The sequence below is a fragment of the Cherax quadricarinatus genome, chromosome 83 (genome assembly GCF_038502225.1).
Source record: "Cherax quadricarinatus isolate ZL_2023a chromosome 83, ASM3850222v1, whole genome shotgun sequence".
Taxonomy (NCBI): domain Eukaryota; kingdom Metazoa; phylum Arthropoda; class Malacostraca; order Decapoda; family Parastacidae; genus Cherax; species Cherax quadricarinatus.
In genome coordinates, this window is record NC_091374.1 from 3,463,809 (window position 1) to 3,481,576 (window position 17,768).

The 17,768-nt window shown below is 38.3% G+C and overlaps 1 protein-coding gene across 3 annotated transcripts in view; it reads left to right on the forward strand.

Moving 5' to 3' along the window:
• LOC128702131 (protein transport protein Sec24A) overlaps window positions 1–17,306 on the forward strand; it is a 49,232-nt gene extending 31,926 nt beyond the window's left edge. For all 3 annotated transcript variants that reach the window (XM_070102707.1, XM_070102706.1, XM_070102708.1), the window contains 7 exons: window positions 383–553; window positions 2,144–2,346; window positions 2,531–2,715; window positions 3,436–3,722; window positions 3,875–4,036; window positions 12,900–13,183; window positions 15,106–17,306. In XM_070102707.1, the coding sequence (XP_069958808.1) occupies window positions 383–553; window positions 2,144–2,346; window positions 2,531–2,715; window positions 3,436–3,722; window positions 3,875–4,036; window positions 12,900–13,183; window positions 15,106–15,217 (1,404 nt within the window). In that variant the 3' untranslated portion in view covers window positions 15,218–17,306. The remainder of the gene's footprint in view (window positions 1–382; window positions 554–2,143; window positions 2,347–2,530; window positions 2,716–3,435; window positions 3,723–3,874; window positions 4,037–12,899; window positions 13,184–15,105) is intronic.
• The last annotated feature ends 462 nt before the right edge of the window (window positions 17,307–17,768 follow it).

Below are 17,768 nucleotides of genomic sequence, written 5' to 3' on the forward strand. Positions count from 1 at the left end.
CAGCGTAATATTTTGTGAAGGAATTCGGAGAAAATGGTTAGCTAGATTTGATGGAGTATTTGCTGTTTGGAATGACATCTTAACTGTCATCTGCACACCTCAGCAAAGACAGTGATTGTGTTTTTTTTTTTTTGGGGGGGGGGGGAGGGGTAAGCATGTTGGGAGAGAAAAAAAATCAGATTGACTGATCATACAATCTCTCCACCCTACTACACCAAGGAGTATACTGCACAGTATGAGCTACACTGCTGCCATATGTCTCTGGAAGCACACAAACCTTTTGATAGCATCTTGTAAACGTGTTTCACAGCATATATTATAAAGTGCAGCGATTTTAGTTTCTTTCTAGTAGAAAATTAATATAGTTTACCACATGTTCCAGAGCCCAATTGGTGGGCGCATTACACTGATGACGACTACATTACCATCTGTGGGACCTGGTGCGTTGAAAGCACGCGAGGACCCAAACCAGCGAGCAGGAAAAGACATACAAAATATGGGCCCAGCGACTGATTTCTACAAAAAGTTGTCTCTTGACTGCTCAGGCCAGCAAGTAAGAATCCCGTGTATCCATTACACTATAAAATTGTTTCATGGTAATACTAAAGTACCTTAATGTAAATATACTGAAATTATTAATATTTCTCTGGGGGTTCATGATTAATAGCTTAATGTCAAAGTTACTCTTTAAAATTAATAGTTTACAAACTATCAAGAATATAGCAGGGCCCCAACTGTTGATGCATCTCTTGGGAACCAATTGTAACTGTTTGGAGCTTGATCTGTTTTCCCATAGCTATCTTTGTTATAATCAGATGTATGTTCCAGAGATATAATATTCATATCTAATTTCATTTGTTATTTGCAATAAAATTAGAGAAAAAATGTTTCATACCTGGTTACTCTTTCCTTTCTCTTACCTTGCCTTCTGCCTCTTCTATTCCCTTAACACCTATAGTATCTGACGCACCTTTGCCCTACCATCCTCTCCTCGATGCATTCCAACCCTATATTATATTAGACCCTCCCATCCTTGCTGTGTTCTAAACTCCCCCCATACTGTATTAGATATTACATACACAGGTGTGTAGATATGGTCTGCACACCTTGCTGCTTGGGAACAAGCAAAATACAGCAGAGAATTATATTTCCTTCGCCAAAAATGAGCTAGTATTCGCAACACATATGTAACCTATGTACAGTATTGACAGCTATGTACAGTGAGGCAAATGCAAGCATAAAACACGGTAATCAGCGAGGCAAATGCAAGCACAAGACGCTGTCAAACCGTGGCGACTAGCAGTTGTTTCAAGAGTGTACCACGTCACTTCATAGTGTTGGTGGGCTTCCTTGTGATTGGTTGGTTGGATCGAGGTACTGGTATAACAATGGGTCTCCTTTTAACATTAAACCCTTAGCACCTGGTTCGCTGGTCGGGAGGCATGCCTATGTGGGTGTGTGATATTCGCGAAATAAAATGTAATACACTCTTTGCATTCCACATTAGACCTCACTGTACTCTGCTTCAGTATCATACTCAGGGTGTGGGTTGTGTACCCAAACCACCCCAATGCAGCGCCCTCCCATAGTGTGCTTTATTTCCCACACTACTCCAGTCCTCACATGGTATTCTGCCTCCCAGAAATGTACTAACCCCCCCTGTACCACTCTCACAATGTACTATGTCCCATTCCACTCCACCTCCTTAGTGGACTGTGCCCCCCCTAAACCCCACTCTGTATGTCACCCATACTACATCCATACTACTACATCCCACAAAGAACTATGCCCTGCTGCTCCACCATCATGTACTGTGCCCCTATACTACACCCTGCAGTGCACTATTTCCCCCACGCTACACCCATGCTGTTCTCCACTTCCCACATCTTGCTCTTATGACGGGTATATGGTGCCTGGCCAAGGTATGTGAATAAAATTCTCTAGAAATAAGCTTGGATAAGGGACAGATTATATGAGAGGTTATTCCTTTCTGTCTAGGGGCAGGACAAACAAAATAATTTACTTAGGTTTGCATAGTGATTTTGTCTTAACCTTCATCAACCTCAACCTGTGATGAAAATGCTCCATGTACATTTGTAACTGGGATTTTCCAACATTATATATGATCTGTAAATGCTTTCAGATTGCTGTGGATTTGTTTACACTTAACTCACAATATGTGGATCTGGCCACACTCACAGGAGTAAGCAAATTCTCTGGAGGCTGTATCCATCACTTTCCAAATTTCCATGTTACAAGGAATCCAGCATCTGTAAATCCATTTATGTCATGCCTTACACGTTATATTACTAGGAAAATAGGCTTTGAAGCTGTCATGAGGATCAGGTTAGTAGAATGATTAGTAACTTACATAAGTTTGTTTTGCATCTTCCAGAAAAAGCACTGTAATATCATAAATTGTTCAGCTTTATAATGATGTAAAGTGTTCAGTAGCAACTTGCCTCTAGTAATATTCAAATCTTATGAAAAAAAGGTAAAAACAGTATATAATTAAGAAATGATTTTACAGAGCCACCAGAGGTTTAGCGATTACCAACTTCCATGGTAACTTCTTCGTTCGATCAACTGACCTACTGTCCTTGCCGAACATTAATCCTGACGCAGGGTTTGGCATGCAGGTCAACATTGAAGAATCATTACACAATATACGTACTGCTTGTTTCCAAGCTGCACTTCTATATACTTCAAGTAAAGGTAAGGAAATGTAAGGAGTTGTGGAAGTAAACATACTAATTATACTAATAGCAGTCAAGTCTTATCAACATTTTCATTGATTGAGTCAGTCTTTCCCTCTTTCCCTTTCTTTTATATATACTGAAGCATTTTTGTTAACTTACGGATGCTTAGACATTCAGTGAGTGTGTGTGAGCATGTTAGGAGTGAGCAGAGGCAAGTGGCTTTTATGACTCGACATGCTGTTAGTGTGAGTAAGGTAGCATTTATGAAGGGATTCAGGGGAAACCGGTTAGCTGAACTAGAGTCCTGGAGGTAGGAAGTACAGTGCCTGCACTCTGGAGGGGTGGGGATATTTGCAGTTTTGAACTAGTATCTGTGCACCTCTGGCAAGATAGTGATGGCGGAGTTCCTTCTTTTTCTAGCTGCCCTACCTTAGGGATCAGGGCTTAGTAAAACTCTTGTTTGACCTTTTTCTGCATGTTAGTTTTATGAAATTTTTTAAAGATTGGTCATATTGAAAATTTAAATTATTTTTAATGGCTGTTAGTATCTTCGAGTGCCTGCAGTGTTCTTTACGTAAGTAGATTTATTAATATTCAACTGAAAATTACTAGTAGTGGGTAACAAGTTAGAATCTTTTAGTTAAATTTTTCCTGTTTTGCCTATTTTGGGGTAATAATAGTAGTGTAATGTCCTTAATATAAAAAGCTGATACTAATTTACAAAATTATTTTTTAGGTGAACGGCGCATCAGAGTACACACTCTGTGTTTGCCTGTTTCTCCAAACATGCATGAAGTAATAACAGCAGTTGACCAGCAAGCAGTAATAGGGTTATTAGCCAAGATGGCAGTGGATCGCTGTCTCTCGTCGTCTCTCTCTGATGCCCGGGATGCCCTGATTAATGCCTGTGTAGATGGGCTCACAGCCTTCAAGATAAGTCTTTCAAGCCCAGCACATGGGGCACTAGAAGTACCGCCCACATTGCAGCTGCTTCCCTTGTATACATTAGCTCTTGTTAAATCGGTAAGTTATCTTTCCATGCTAATTAATGCATTTCATTGTCTGATGACTAAAAGGACTATACTGAATTATTCAGATTAATATTTTTACTCTACCTTCACCTGCTCTACAACTGAAAAGGTATCTCTAAATTTTTTCTCATTTTTTAATTGCAGATTGCGTTCCGAGGGGGCTTAAGCACAAAATTGGATGATCGTCTCTTTGCTATGTGTGAACTTAAAACGCTACCACTTAAGCACCTCATAACATTCATATATCCAGACCTGTACCCAATCCATATGTTGTCAGAAAAAGGGGCTCTCAATGTAGATGATCAGGTATGGCAATTTAACCTAGTTTCAGTTTATTTAAAAAATTAATTGAAGTTAGAGCCTGTGGATAGTAGGACAAGTCAAGAATGACTTGAGAAGAATGCCATTAAAAAAAAAAAATTAACACTGGGTTGTAAAAAGGTGCAGCAAGGAGACTGGAGGCAGTGGAGATGTTATGTCTGTGGATGGTGTAAATATTGTGCAGAGAATTCATAGTGTCAAAAGTAGGTGTGGATTTAATAAAAGTATTATTCAGAGGGCTGAGGAGGGGTTTTTGAGGTGGTTTGGTCATTTAGAGAGGATGGCACAAAATAGGAAGACTTGGAGAGTATAAATCTGTAGTGGCAGGAAGGAGGGGTGGGGGTTGTCCTAGGAAAAGATGGAGAGAAGAGGTAAGAGGTTTTGTGTACGAGGTGCTTGGACTTCCAGCAAGCATGCATGAGCTTGTTAGATTCAGGGAAACCAGTTAGCTGGACTTGAGTCCTGGAGGTGGGAAGTACAATACCTGCACTTTAAAGGAGAAGGAAGGGTTTGGGATATTGGCTGTTTGGAGTGACATCTAAACTCTCGTATCTGAGCGCCTCTGCAAAGACTGATTATGTATGAGTGATGAAAGTTTTTTTTTTTCTCTTTTTGGGTCACCCTGCCTCATTATATATATATATATTATTATTATTATATTTATTTATTTTTTTTATTATCACACTGGCCGATTCCCACCAAGGCAGGGTGGCCCGAAAAAGAAAAACTTTCACCATCATTCACTCCATCACTGTCTTGCCAGAAGGGTGCTTTACACTACAGTTTTTAAACTGCAACATTAACACCCCTCCTTCAGAGTGCAGGCACTGTACTTCCCATCTCCAGGACTCAAGTCCGGCCTGCCGGTTTCCCTGAACCCCTTCATAAATGTTACTTTGCTCACACTCCAACAGCACGTCAAGTATTAAAAACCATTTGTCTCCATTCACTCCTATCAAACACGCTCACGCATGCCTGCTGGAAGTCCAAGCCCCTCGCACACAAAACCTCCTTTACCCCCTCCCTCCAACCTTTCCTAGGCCGACCCCTACCCCGCCTTCCTTCCACTACAGACTGATACACTCTTGAAGTCATTCTGTTTCGCTCCATTCTCTCTACATGTCCGAACCACCTCAACAACCCTTCCTCAGCCCTCTGGACAACAGTTTTGGTAATCCCGCACCTCCTCCTAACTTCCAAACTACGAATTCTCTGCATTATATTCACACCACACATTGCCCTCAGACATGACATCTCCACTGCCTCCAGCCTTCTCCTCGCTGCAACATTCATCACCCATGCTTCACACCCATATAAGAGCGTTGGTAAAACTATACTCTCATACATTCCCCTCTTTGCCTCCAAGGACAAAGTTCTTTGTCTCCACAGACTCCTAAGTGCACCACTCACTCTTTTCCCCTCATCAATTCTATGATTCACCTCATCTTTCATAGACCCATCCGCTGACACGTCCACTCCCAAATATCTGAATATATTCACCTCCTCCATACTCTCTCCCTCCAATCTGATATTCAATCTTTCATCACCTAATCTTTTTGTTATCCTCATAACCTTACTCTTTCCTGTATTCACCTTTAATTTTCTTCTTTTGCACACCCTACCAAATTCATCCACCAATCTCTGCAACTTCTCTTCAGAATCTCCCAAGAGCACAGTGTCATCAGCAAAGAGCAGCTGTGACAACCCCCACTTTGTGTGTGATTCTTTATCTTTTAACTCCACGCCTCTTGCCAAGACCCTCGCATTTACTTCTCTTACAACCCCATCTATAAATATATTAAACAACCACGGTGACATCACACATCCTTGTCTAAGGCCTACTTTTACTGGGAAATAATTTCCCTCTTTCCTACATACTCTAACTTGAGCCTCACTATCCTCGTAAAAACTCTTCACTGCTTTCAGTAACCTACCTCCTACACCATACACTTGCAACATCTGCCACATTGCCCCCCTATCCACCCTGTCATATGCCTTTTCCAAATCCATAAATGCCACAAAGACCTCTTTAGCCTTATCTAAATACTGTTCACTTATATGTTTCACTGTAAACACCTGGTCCACACACCCCCTACCTTTCCTAAAGCCTCCTTGTTCATCTGTTATCCTATTCTCCGTCTTACTCTTAATTCTTTCAATAATAACTCTACCATACACTTTACCAGGTATACTCAGCAGACTTATCCCCTATAATATTTGCACTCTCTTTTATCCCCTTTGCATTTATACAAAGGAACTATGCATGCTCTCTGCCAATCCCTAGGTACCTTACCATCTTCCATACATTTATTAAATAATTGCACCAACCACTCCAATACTATATCCCCACCTGCTTTTAACATTTCTATCTTTATCCCATCAATCTCGGCTGCCTTACCCTCTTTCATTTTACCTACTGCCTCACGAACTTCCGCCACACTCACAACTGGCCCTTCCTCACTCCTACAAGACGTTATTCCTCCTTGTCCTATACACGAAATCACAGCTTCCCTATCTTCATCAACATTTAACAATTCCTCAAAATATTCCCTCCATCTTCCCAATACCTCTAACTCTCCATTTAATAACTCTCCTCTCCTATTTTTAACTGACAAATCCATTTGTTCTCTAGGCTTTCTTAACTTGTTAATCTCACTCCAAAACTTTTTCTTATTTTCAACAAAATTTGTTGATAACATCTCACCCACTCTCTCATTTGCTCACTTTTTACATTGCTTCACCACTCTCTTAACCTCTCTCTTTTTCTCCATATACTCTTCCCTCCTTGCATCACTTCTACTTTGTAAAAACTTCTCATATGCTAACTTTTTCTCCCTTACTACTCTCTTTACATCATCATTCCACCAATCGCTCCTCTTCCCTCCCGCACCCACTTTCCTGTAACCACAAACTTCAGCTGAACACTCTAACACTACATTTTTAAACCTACCCCATACCTCTTCGACCCAATTGCCTATGCTCTCATTAGCCCATCTATCCTCCAATAGCTGTTTATAGCTTACCCTAACTGCCTCTTCTTTTAGTTTATAAACCTTCAACTCTCTCTTCCCTGATGCTTCTATTCTCCTTGTATCCCATCTACCTTTTACTCTCAGTGTAGCTACAACTAGAAAGTGATCTGATATATCTGTGTCCCCTCTATAAACATGTACATCCTGAAGTCTACTCAACAGTCTTTTATCTACCAATACATAATCCAACAAACTACTCTCATTTCGCCCTACATCATATCTTGTATACTTATTTATCCTCTTTTTCTTAAAATATGTATTACCTATAAATAAACCCCTTTCTATACAAAGTTCAATCAAAGGTCTCCCATTATCATTTACACCTAGCACCCCAAACTTACCTACCACACCCTCTCTAAAAGTTTCTCCTACTTTAGCATTCAGGACCCCTGCCACAATTACTCTCTCACTTGGTTCAAAGGCTCCTCTACATTCACTTAACATCTCCCAAAATCTCTCTCTCTCCTCTACATTCCTCTCTTCTCCAGGTGCATACACGCTTATTATGACCCACTTTTCGCATCCAACCTTTACTTTAATGCACATAATTCTTGAATTTACACATTCATATTCTCTTTTCTCCTTCCATAACTGATCATTTAACATTACTGCTACCCTTTCCTTTTCTCTAACTCTCTCAGATACTCCAGATTTAATCCCATTTATTTCCCCCCACTGAAACTCCCCTACCCCCTTCAGCTTTGTTTCGCTTAGAGCCAGGACATCCAACTTCTTTTCATTCATAACATCAGCAATCATCTGTTTCTTGTCATCCGCACTACATCCACGCACATTTAAGCATCCCAGTTTTATAAAGTTTTTCTTCTTCTCTTTTTTAGTAAATGTCTACAGGAGAAGGGGTTACTAGCCCATCGCTCCCGGCATTTTAGTCGCCTTATACGACACGCATGGCTTACGGAGGAAAGATTCTTTTCCACTTCCCCATGGACAATAGAAGAAATAAAGAAGAACAAGAGCTATTTAGAAAAAGGAGAAAAACCTAGATGTATGTATATATATATATGCATGTGCGTGTCTGTGAAGTGTGACCAAAGTGTAAGTAGGAGTAGCAAGATATCCCTGTTATCTAGCGTGTTTATGAGACAGAAAAAGAAACCAGCAATCCTACCACCATGCAAAACAGTTACAGGTTTCTGTTTCACAGTCATCTGGCAGGACGGTAGTACTTCCCTGGGTGGTTGCTGTCTACCAACCTACTACCTATATATATATATATATATATATATATATATATATATATATATATATATATATATATATATATATATATATATATATATATATATATATATATATATATATATATATATATATATATATATATATATATATATATATATATATATATATATATATATATATATATATATATATATATATATATATATATATATATATATATATATATATATATATATATATATATATATATATATATATATATATATATATATATATATATATATATATATATATATATTGGTCATATATATATATATATATATATGAGGCAGGGTGACCCAAAAAAGATTGCTGGTTTCTTTTTCTGTCTCATAAACACTACTTACACTTTGGTCACACTTCACAGACACGCACATGCATATATATATACATACATCTAGGTTTTTCTCCTTTTTCTAAATAGCTCTTGTTCTTCTTTATTTCTTCTACTGTCCATGGGGAAGTGGAAAAGAATCTTTCCTCCGTAAGCCATGCGTGTTGTATGAGGCGACTAAAATGCTGGGAGCAATGGGCTAGTAACCCCTTCTCCTGTAGACATTTACTAAAAAAGAGAAGAAGAAAAACTTTATAAAACTGGGATGCTTGAATGTGCGTGGATGTAGTGCGGATGACAAGAAACAGATGATTGCTGATGTTATGAATGAAAAGAAGTTGGATGTCCTGGCCCTAAGCGAAACAAAGCTGAAGGGGGTAGGGGAGTTTCGGTGGGGGGAAATAAATGGGATTAAATCTGGAGTATCTGAGAGAGTTAGAGCAAAGGAAGGGGTAGCAGTAATGTTGAAGGATCAGTTATGGAAGGAGAAAAGAGAATATGAATGTGTAAATTCAAGAATTATGTGGATTAAAGTAAAGGTTGGATGCGAAAAGTGGGTCATAATCGTGTATGCACCTGGAGAAGAGAGGAATGTAGAGGAGAGAGAGAGAGCAGTGAGAGAGTAATTGTGGTAGGGGATCTGAATGCTAAAGTAGGAGAAACTTTTAGAGAGGGTGTGGTAGGTAAGTTTGGGGTGCCAGGTGTAAATGATAATGGGAGCCCTTTGATTGAACTTTGTATAGAAAGGGGTTTAGTTATAGGTAATACATATTTTAAGAAAAAGAGGGTAAATAAGTATACAAGATATGATGTAGGGCGAAATGACAGTAGTTTGTTGGATTATGTATTGGTAGATAAAAGACTGTTGAGTAGACTTCAGGATGTACATGTTTATAGAGGGGCCACAGATATATCAGATCACTTTCTAGTTGTAGCTACACTGAGAGTAAAAGGTAGATGGGATACAAGGAGAATAGAAGCATCAGGGAAGAGAGAGGTGAAGGTTTATAAACTAAAAGAGGAGGCAGTTAGGGTAAGATATAAACAGCTATTGGAGGATAGATGGGCTAATGAGAGCATAGGAAATGGGGTCGAAGAGGTATGGGGTAGGTTTAAAAATGTAGTGTTAGTGTTCAGCAGAAGTTTGTGGTTACAGGAAAGTGGGTGCGGGAGGGAAGAGGAGCGATTGGTGGAATGATGATGTAAAGAGAGTAGTAAGGGAGAAAAAGTTAGCATATGAGAAGTTTTTACAAAGTAGAAGTGATGCAAGGAGGGAAGAGTATATGGAGAAAAAGAGAGAGGTTAAGAGAGTGGTGAAGCAATGTAAAAAGAGAGCAAATGAGAGAGTGGGTGAGATGTTATCAACAAATTTTGTTGAAAATAAGAAAGTTTTGGAGTGAGATTAACAAGTTAAGGAAGCCTAGAGAACAAATGGATTTGTCAGTTAAAAATAGGAGAGGAGAGTTATTAAATGGAGAGTTAGAGGTATTGGGAAGATGGAGGGAATATTTTAAGGAATTGTTAAATGTTGATGAAGATAGGGAAGCTGTGATTTCGTGTATAGGGCAAGGAGGAATAACATCTTGCAGGAGTGAGGAAGAGCCAGTTGTGAGTGTGGGGGAAGTTCGTGAGGCAGTAGGTAAAATGAAAGGGGGTAAGGCAGCCGGGATTGATGGGATAAAGATAGAAATGTTAAAAGCAGGTGGGGATATAGTTTTGGAGTGGTTGGTGCTATTATTTAATAAATGTATGGAGGAGGGTAAGGTACCTAGGGATTGGCAGAGAGCATGCATAGTTCCTTTGTATAAAGGCAAAGGGGACAAAAGAGAGTGCAAAAATTATAGGGGGATAAGTCTGTTGAGTATACCTGGTAAAGTGTATGGTAGAGTTATTATTGAAAGAATTAAGAGTAAGACGGAGAATAGGATAGCAGATGAACAGGGAGGCTTTAGGAAAGGTAGGGGGTGTGTGGACCAGGTGTTTACAGTGAAACATATAAGTGAACAGTATTTAGATAAGGCTAAAGAGGTCTTTGTGGCATTTATGGATTTGGAAAAGGCGTATGACAGGGTGGATAGGGGGGCAATGTGGCAGATGTTGCAGGTGTATGGTGTAGGAGGTAGGTTACTGAAAGCAGTGAAGAGTTTTTACGAGGATAGTGAGGCTCAAGTTAGAGTATGTAGGAAAGAGGGAAATTATTTCCCAGTAAAAGTAGGCCTTAGACAAGGATGTGTGATGTCACCATGGTTGTTTAATATATTTATAGATGGGGTTGTAAGAGAAGTAAATGCGAGGGTCTTGGTAAGAGGCGTGGAGTTAAAAGATAAAGAATCACACATAAAGTGGGAGTTGTCACAGTTGCTCTTTGCTGATGACACTGTGCTCTTGGGAGATTCTGAAGAGAAGTTGCAGAGATTGGTGGATGAATTTGGTAGGGTGTGCAAAAGAAGAAAATTAAAAGTGAATACAGGAAAGAGTAAGGTTATGAGGATAACAAAAAGATTAGGTGATGAAAGATTGGATATCAGATTGGAGGGAGAGAGTATGGAGGAGGTGAACGTATTCAGATATTTGGGAGTGGACGTGTCAGCGGATGGGTCTATGAAAGATGAGGTGAATCATAGAATTGATGAGGGGAAAAGGGTGAGTGGTGCACTTAGGAGTCTGTGGAGACAAAGAACTTTGTCCTTGGAGGCAAAGAGGGAAATGTATGAGAGTATAGTTTTACCAACGCTCTTATATGGGTGTGAAGCATGGGTGATGAATGTTGCAGCGAGGAGAAGGCTGGAGGCAGTGGAGATGTCATGTCTGAGGGCAATGTGTGGTGTGAATATAATGCAGAGAATTCGTAGTTTGGAAGTTAGGAGGAGGTGCGGGATTACCAAAACTGTTGTCCAGAGGGCTGAGGAAGGGTTGTTGAGGTGGTTCGGACATGTAGAGAGAATAGAGCGAAACAGAGTGACTTCAAGAGTGTGTCAGTCTGTAGTGGAAGGAAGGCAGGGTAGGGGTCGGCCTAGGAAAGGTTGGAGGGAGGGGGTAAAGGGGGTTTTGTGTGCGAGGGGCTTGGACTTCCAGCAGGCATGCGTGAGCGTGTTTGATAGGAGTGAATGGAGACAAATGGTTTTTAATACTTGACATGCTGTTGGAGTGTGAGCAAAGTAACATTTATGAAGGGGTTCAGGGAAACCGGCAGGCCGGACTTGAGTCCTGGAGATGGGAAGTACAGTGCCTGCACTCTGAAGGAGGGGTGTTAATGTTGCAGTTAAAACTGTAGTGTAAAGCACCCTTCTGGCAAGACAGTGATGGAGTGAATGATGGTGAAAGTTTTTCTTTTTCGGGCCACCCTGCCTTGGTGGGAATCGGCCCGTGTGATGATAAAAAAAAATAAAATATATATATATTATAAATAAAATAACTTTAAAATACTTGAAATTTTGGAAAGTTTCCAGACATAATGGGGAGATGAGGTGCTCATATAGCTCACGGAGAATGTAAAGAAACTAGGGTGGGGTGTGGTGACCATATTAGAAAGTCAGGTAGGGGGAGCCGTATAGCGAGTTTGTCATAATTTGAAATGTCTGTATTAGTGGGATGCCGTTATGCGGGGCCCCTACTGTACGATATATTTTTTTCCTGCAAAGATGGTAATATAATATCTAATAGCATAGCAGTTGGAGAAATTGGAGTGAAAGAGATGAAGAATGAAATGCAACCATTAGAAAGATGTCTAGAACTAAGTCTGAAAACTGGAGCAGAAATGTCTTGTGAATAAAAAGTGAACACAAGTTTTGTGAATATGTAGTATCTTTTAGAGGCATGAATTAGTATCCCATTGTTACCACCGGTGTGAATAAAGCCGGTGCTGGAGGTCTATACCCACACCTGTCCTAATGTGGTTGCAGTATATGCATCTATGCATTTAATACTGATTGGCTGTTGAGGTCTCCTGTCAACTCTGGGCACAGTTGGGACTTGCTTGGAAAATGGTCATTGAAAAATTCTTTGGGAATAATTTTAAGATGTTTAATTTTGAAAGTACATATGTTAATGCTTTAAAGAATGTTAAAACACTGGCTAGAATAATTTGCAACTACAGTAATCCATAAATATTAAATGAAAACTGGATTATTTATTTCATCTGTGCTTGACCAGAGAAAATGGGTCCAGGATGAGCCAAAATGTTTATCAGTGTTCATCTTCAATTTATGGGTTGGTTGTGAAAGTTGTGCTTTATCTGTAGGTGATTCCTCAACCTGGACGCCTTCATTTGTCTGCTGAGCGTTTAGAACGGTGTGGAGCATATCTGATGGATACAGGAACTACTATATACATATATGTGCGTTCTGGAATTTCCTCAAACTGGGTTGAAGGCACTTTAGGAGTACCTAGCTATGCAGTCATCCCTCAACCTTTATATGAAGATGCTCTTCCTGTTCTGGACACCATGGACTCTCAGCTTTTGTGTAACTTTGTCTCTCATCTTCAAAGAAACAAGCCTTATCATGCCCCTGTTTTAGTTCTGAAGTAAGTATTACGTGCCAGAGTGTTTTAAAGATCCTTTTTTTTTATTATTATTAATATACTGAGTAATACTGTTATGGATGAATAGTCACATGTTATGCATTCTTAGCCTGCCACAACTGGATCTTCAACTAATCTTCATATTTTTTACTTTTCCGTGTGCAGTTATTGAGGCAGTGTTCCTCATTCTCGCAAGCATTATTGTATTCTAATGTCTACTTGTTTGTTTTTATGGCAGTACTCCAGGCTTTTACTTACCCTTTTAATGTGCTCTTTTTCATCAACCCTAAGTTATGTGAGGAATCTTAAACAAATGCCTAAAATTTAGTAGTTTAACTAAAAATTTAACCCTTCAGCTAGGTATAGCATCATAACACTGCAGTATGAGGAACTGGCTACAGTGTGTAGTATATGTACTGAACATATTTTGGATGTCTAGTAGAATAGTAGTAGTATTTATGGAATGAGAGCACTGGGTTTTTGTATAACCCAGGGGTTAGGGGCACCAACCCCCCATGCAGTAGAAAATCCATGTATAACTTTTGGCTCCCCCAAAAACTTTACTAATAGCCTGCTGCTGATCTGAAGTCTGATAACATAAACAATGGATTAACACACAATTTGTATTTTTTTTTCTTCAACAAGTCGGCTGTCTCCCACCTAGGCAGGGTGACCCAAAAAGAAAGAAAATCCCCAAAACGAAAATACTTTCATCATTCAAAACTTTCACTATCACTCATAATTGCTGTCTTTGCAGAGACATTCAGATATGACAGTTTGGATCTCCCTCCAAACTGCCAATATCCCAAACACCTTTAAAGTGCAGGCATTGTATTCACTTATCTACTTTCCAGTACTGATATTTAGTTAGTAATTATTTGTTTATTTACTTATTCAGTGACAGTGGTTATTTATCATATATTCATATTCAACTGAAGATATTTTGAACTTACGGTGGGTTCATCAGAACGTAACCCCATCATAAGTCTAGGAGCATCTGTATATAGCTTTAGAAAAATGTCCAGAAAATAAGTTGCTACCCTGCAAATCTAAATGGATGTAAATAGAAGCCTGTATTAAAGAATCATTTGATTTTTTAGTGTATTCAACTAAAGGAAGTTCTAATACATTCATACTTAAAGCAATCATCTTGTTACTAGTGCTGGGAGAGTGGAGATTTAGTTGACCCAGCAGGCATTATCTACTACAGTGGCTGCTGGCTAGGGTCAGACAAACTACTATTGCCAACGTAGAACTTCTTTACACAGAGCAGGCTCCATTTGCAAGAGGAGCCTTGCTCTTCTGGGTCTCCACAATGAAGTACCTAAAACAGTAGCTTTTGTTCTAGTGTAGGTAAACATTCAAACCACTAGGGGCTGTTCAGGAAGCTTTTTAAGGATGCAGGAATCCCCTGGATTCTGATCAGGTGATATGGAGACATTAAATTTCATCTCATGGTTGCCATTGCAGTGTGGGCAAAGGCAAGATCCACAATGGTGTCAGTGCTGGCTGGTCACCCAGCTAAGTGCTGATAAACCCCCAAATACCCTGTCTGTTGATCTATGGCTCAGTGACTTCTGTCAGTGTAAAAAGGCTAGAGCAGTATACTATACTGTCACAAAAAAATATGAATTTAATAAAATACCCATAAATGCTTTCATGGATGTCCATGGTAAGTTGGCACACTGCTTGGCATAATACATGTTGCAAATCAAATTTTTCACTGTACAAAAGCTCTTCCTGCCCTTAATTTTCAATTATCCTTTAAAAAAAATTGTACATTTCCAACTCTATTTTTAGTTCGTTTGCTATTTAACTGCTTGTATTGTTACAAATGTAAGATGGAAAGGACAGACCTACATTTTAATTTTAATGATTGTGTGTGTAAAAAGATTTTTTGTCCTAAATGTGTTTACTTTCCCCAGGGAAGACAACCCAGCTCGTATGATGTTTATTCAACATCTTGTGGACGACAGAACAGAAAGCTCACACTCTTATATTGAATTCCTTCAGTTTCTCAAAACTCAAATAAAGTAGGAATTTTAATCGAATGTAAGTATGGAAGGAAGGGAAGTGCAATTTCTTTGAATTTCTAAATCTGCATCTCATTTTGAGTTATGGTATGTAGCCAATTATTTAATACTGTTCAGTGTTGAAAAAATAGCAGTTAGTGGCACTGGATTATAAAGTTGTATAAAAAAAAGGTGCATGCAGGCAGTTTCTGGGCAAGGCAGATAAAACTGAAAAATTGTTATATCCACTGATAGTTACCAAGTTTTAAGGGGATATTAGTGGTTTCATTTCTTTTATAACTACGGATCTTGAAGATTTTGTAAACTGTAGGTGTTGAAGATTTGGTTTTGCATTGGACAGTTGTAATTTGATTCCTGTGGTCTGCCAATTCATTTTATAACATACCTTCATTGTATGGAGAAAAGTTTTTATGTGATCAGTAGTAGTCAAAGATTTTGAGAGACATTCTATTTTAAAGCTATCAGGTATATGTATGATAGGTTATCCTGTATACAAGTGAAAAATATCTATATTGTCTTTCTTTACTATCCAGATTGTAGATTTTGTATGTGGGTTTGCTGGTATTTTTCAAATTTTATATTTGATAGGATGCATTATATTTTAAATAGTGCAGAGAAACGCACTCATAACGCATTTTAATTAGCCAAGAGTGAAGCGAGTATTCAGAACAAACTGTCTTTGAATCCATCACCAGATACTGTTATTAAAATTCAATAGGGGCAGTTTGTTTGAATGACCTCTGCACATATGGCAATTACTTGTTTTCATAATGGATTATACATAAAATTAAACAGAAAATGTATTCAGAGTATTTGCAACTAGTCTGTTAATGTCAGGTTTTTCCTCTTGTATACTATTGGATTTTGTTAAGCTGTTTATTTTATAAACACATGTTCAACATAATGTTTGCAGTTGATTCCTGGAGCAAATTGTTAAACATTATACTATTATTTAGAAAAATTGGCATGCATAATCTCCTAGATGGCCCCCCCCCCCAAAAAAAAAAAAAAGTGTAATTATCTTATGAATTTGGCTCTCCTGTTAAGATATTTATTATACTTTTAACTTCCTAAAATGTCATCTGTAATATGAAGGGCAGCTTCAGGATCTTAATCAAAAGAACTTTGCTTAAAATTGGTATGATAGTCACAAGTTTGTACCTATTTAATGGTAATTTAGATTTTTAGATGTCACTGATAATAAGATTTTCAAAAGTTCATAAAAATTTTTTCCAACCGTCAATTATATTTAAGCTTTATTCATAAATGCAATTTATGAGAGGAAAAATAATGGTTAAATAATAAATAAGATTGTTGACAGTAAATATATATTTTTTTGTTTATAATTTGTGTACTTGTAAAATATTCCTATGCTCAATTCCTTTTCTGTAAACATGTCTTGTGTAACCTTTTCTTGGTAGTTTGTATTATACATGAACATATGTGTACACACACACACACACACACACACACACACACACACACACACACACACACACACACACACACACACACACACACACACACACACACACACACACACACACACACACACACACACACACACACACACACACACTGCTTTATAGCTCGAGTGGTCAAAGAAACCTAATTTTCTTAATTTATTTTTCCATATGAATTGATATTTATATTTTAATCTTTTTAGAATTTACATAACATAATCCTGCACAGCCTATTTAGAATCAGCCTAAATTTTGTATTCAAAATTATTTGTGATCACATATTTTTGCCAAGTTATAGCAAAAATGAATATATGCTCTCCTTGTTTGGCATAACCATCCTTTCTTTATAAGCAAAGGCCACAGCGCTGTATAGCCCTTGTGGCTTAGCGCTTCTTTTTGATTATAATAATAATAATAAGCAAAGGCCAAGAATTCTGGCTAAAAAGCATGACATACTACTGTATATACATGCCGTTGTAGTTGCCGAAGCATTTTATATGAAGCACAGGCAAATGACTGGCTACAACTATACATAAAAATCTTTATTTTCATTGGTTGAAACTGGAACACCTCCCCCATTTGAAGCAAATTCGATAATTTTCCTTGTAAAAATATAACTCGAGAAATCCAGCTGCCTTTTAATGTCGGGAATGTATGTATTTAGTCATCTGTATATATACATATATAGATATACAAACTGTTGTAGAGCTTCCTCAGGCATGATATTTGTAGGTCTGAAGTATGGTATGGACAAATGGAAACATTTTTACACCTTTATACAAGTTGACCAAAAGGAAATATGGCATTTGAATCAGTGGTTGCAATGCATCATCAATCATGGGTTATAGCCAAACAAGAGTGAATGTGATGTCTGGCTGTAAATTGTTGTAAATAAACCCAATTCTTTTAGTTTTATATACACATATTAGCCCATTCCTGGAATAACCACTGCAAAGGACAGTTGTATAATTATTTTGTTCTAAGTATTCTATCAGGTTCATTGTAAGGGCCACACATTTTTCCAAGATAGGTCTGCACAACTGTTGCCTGATGTACATTTTCAAATTTGAGTAAGGCAGTGATGGCATAATT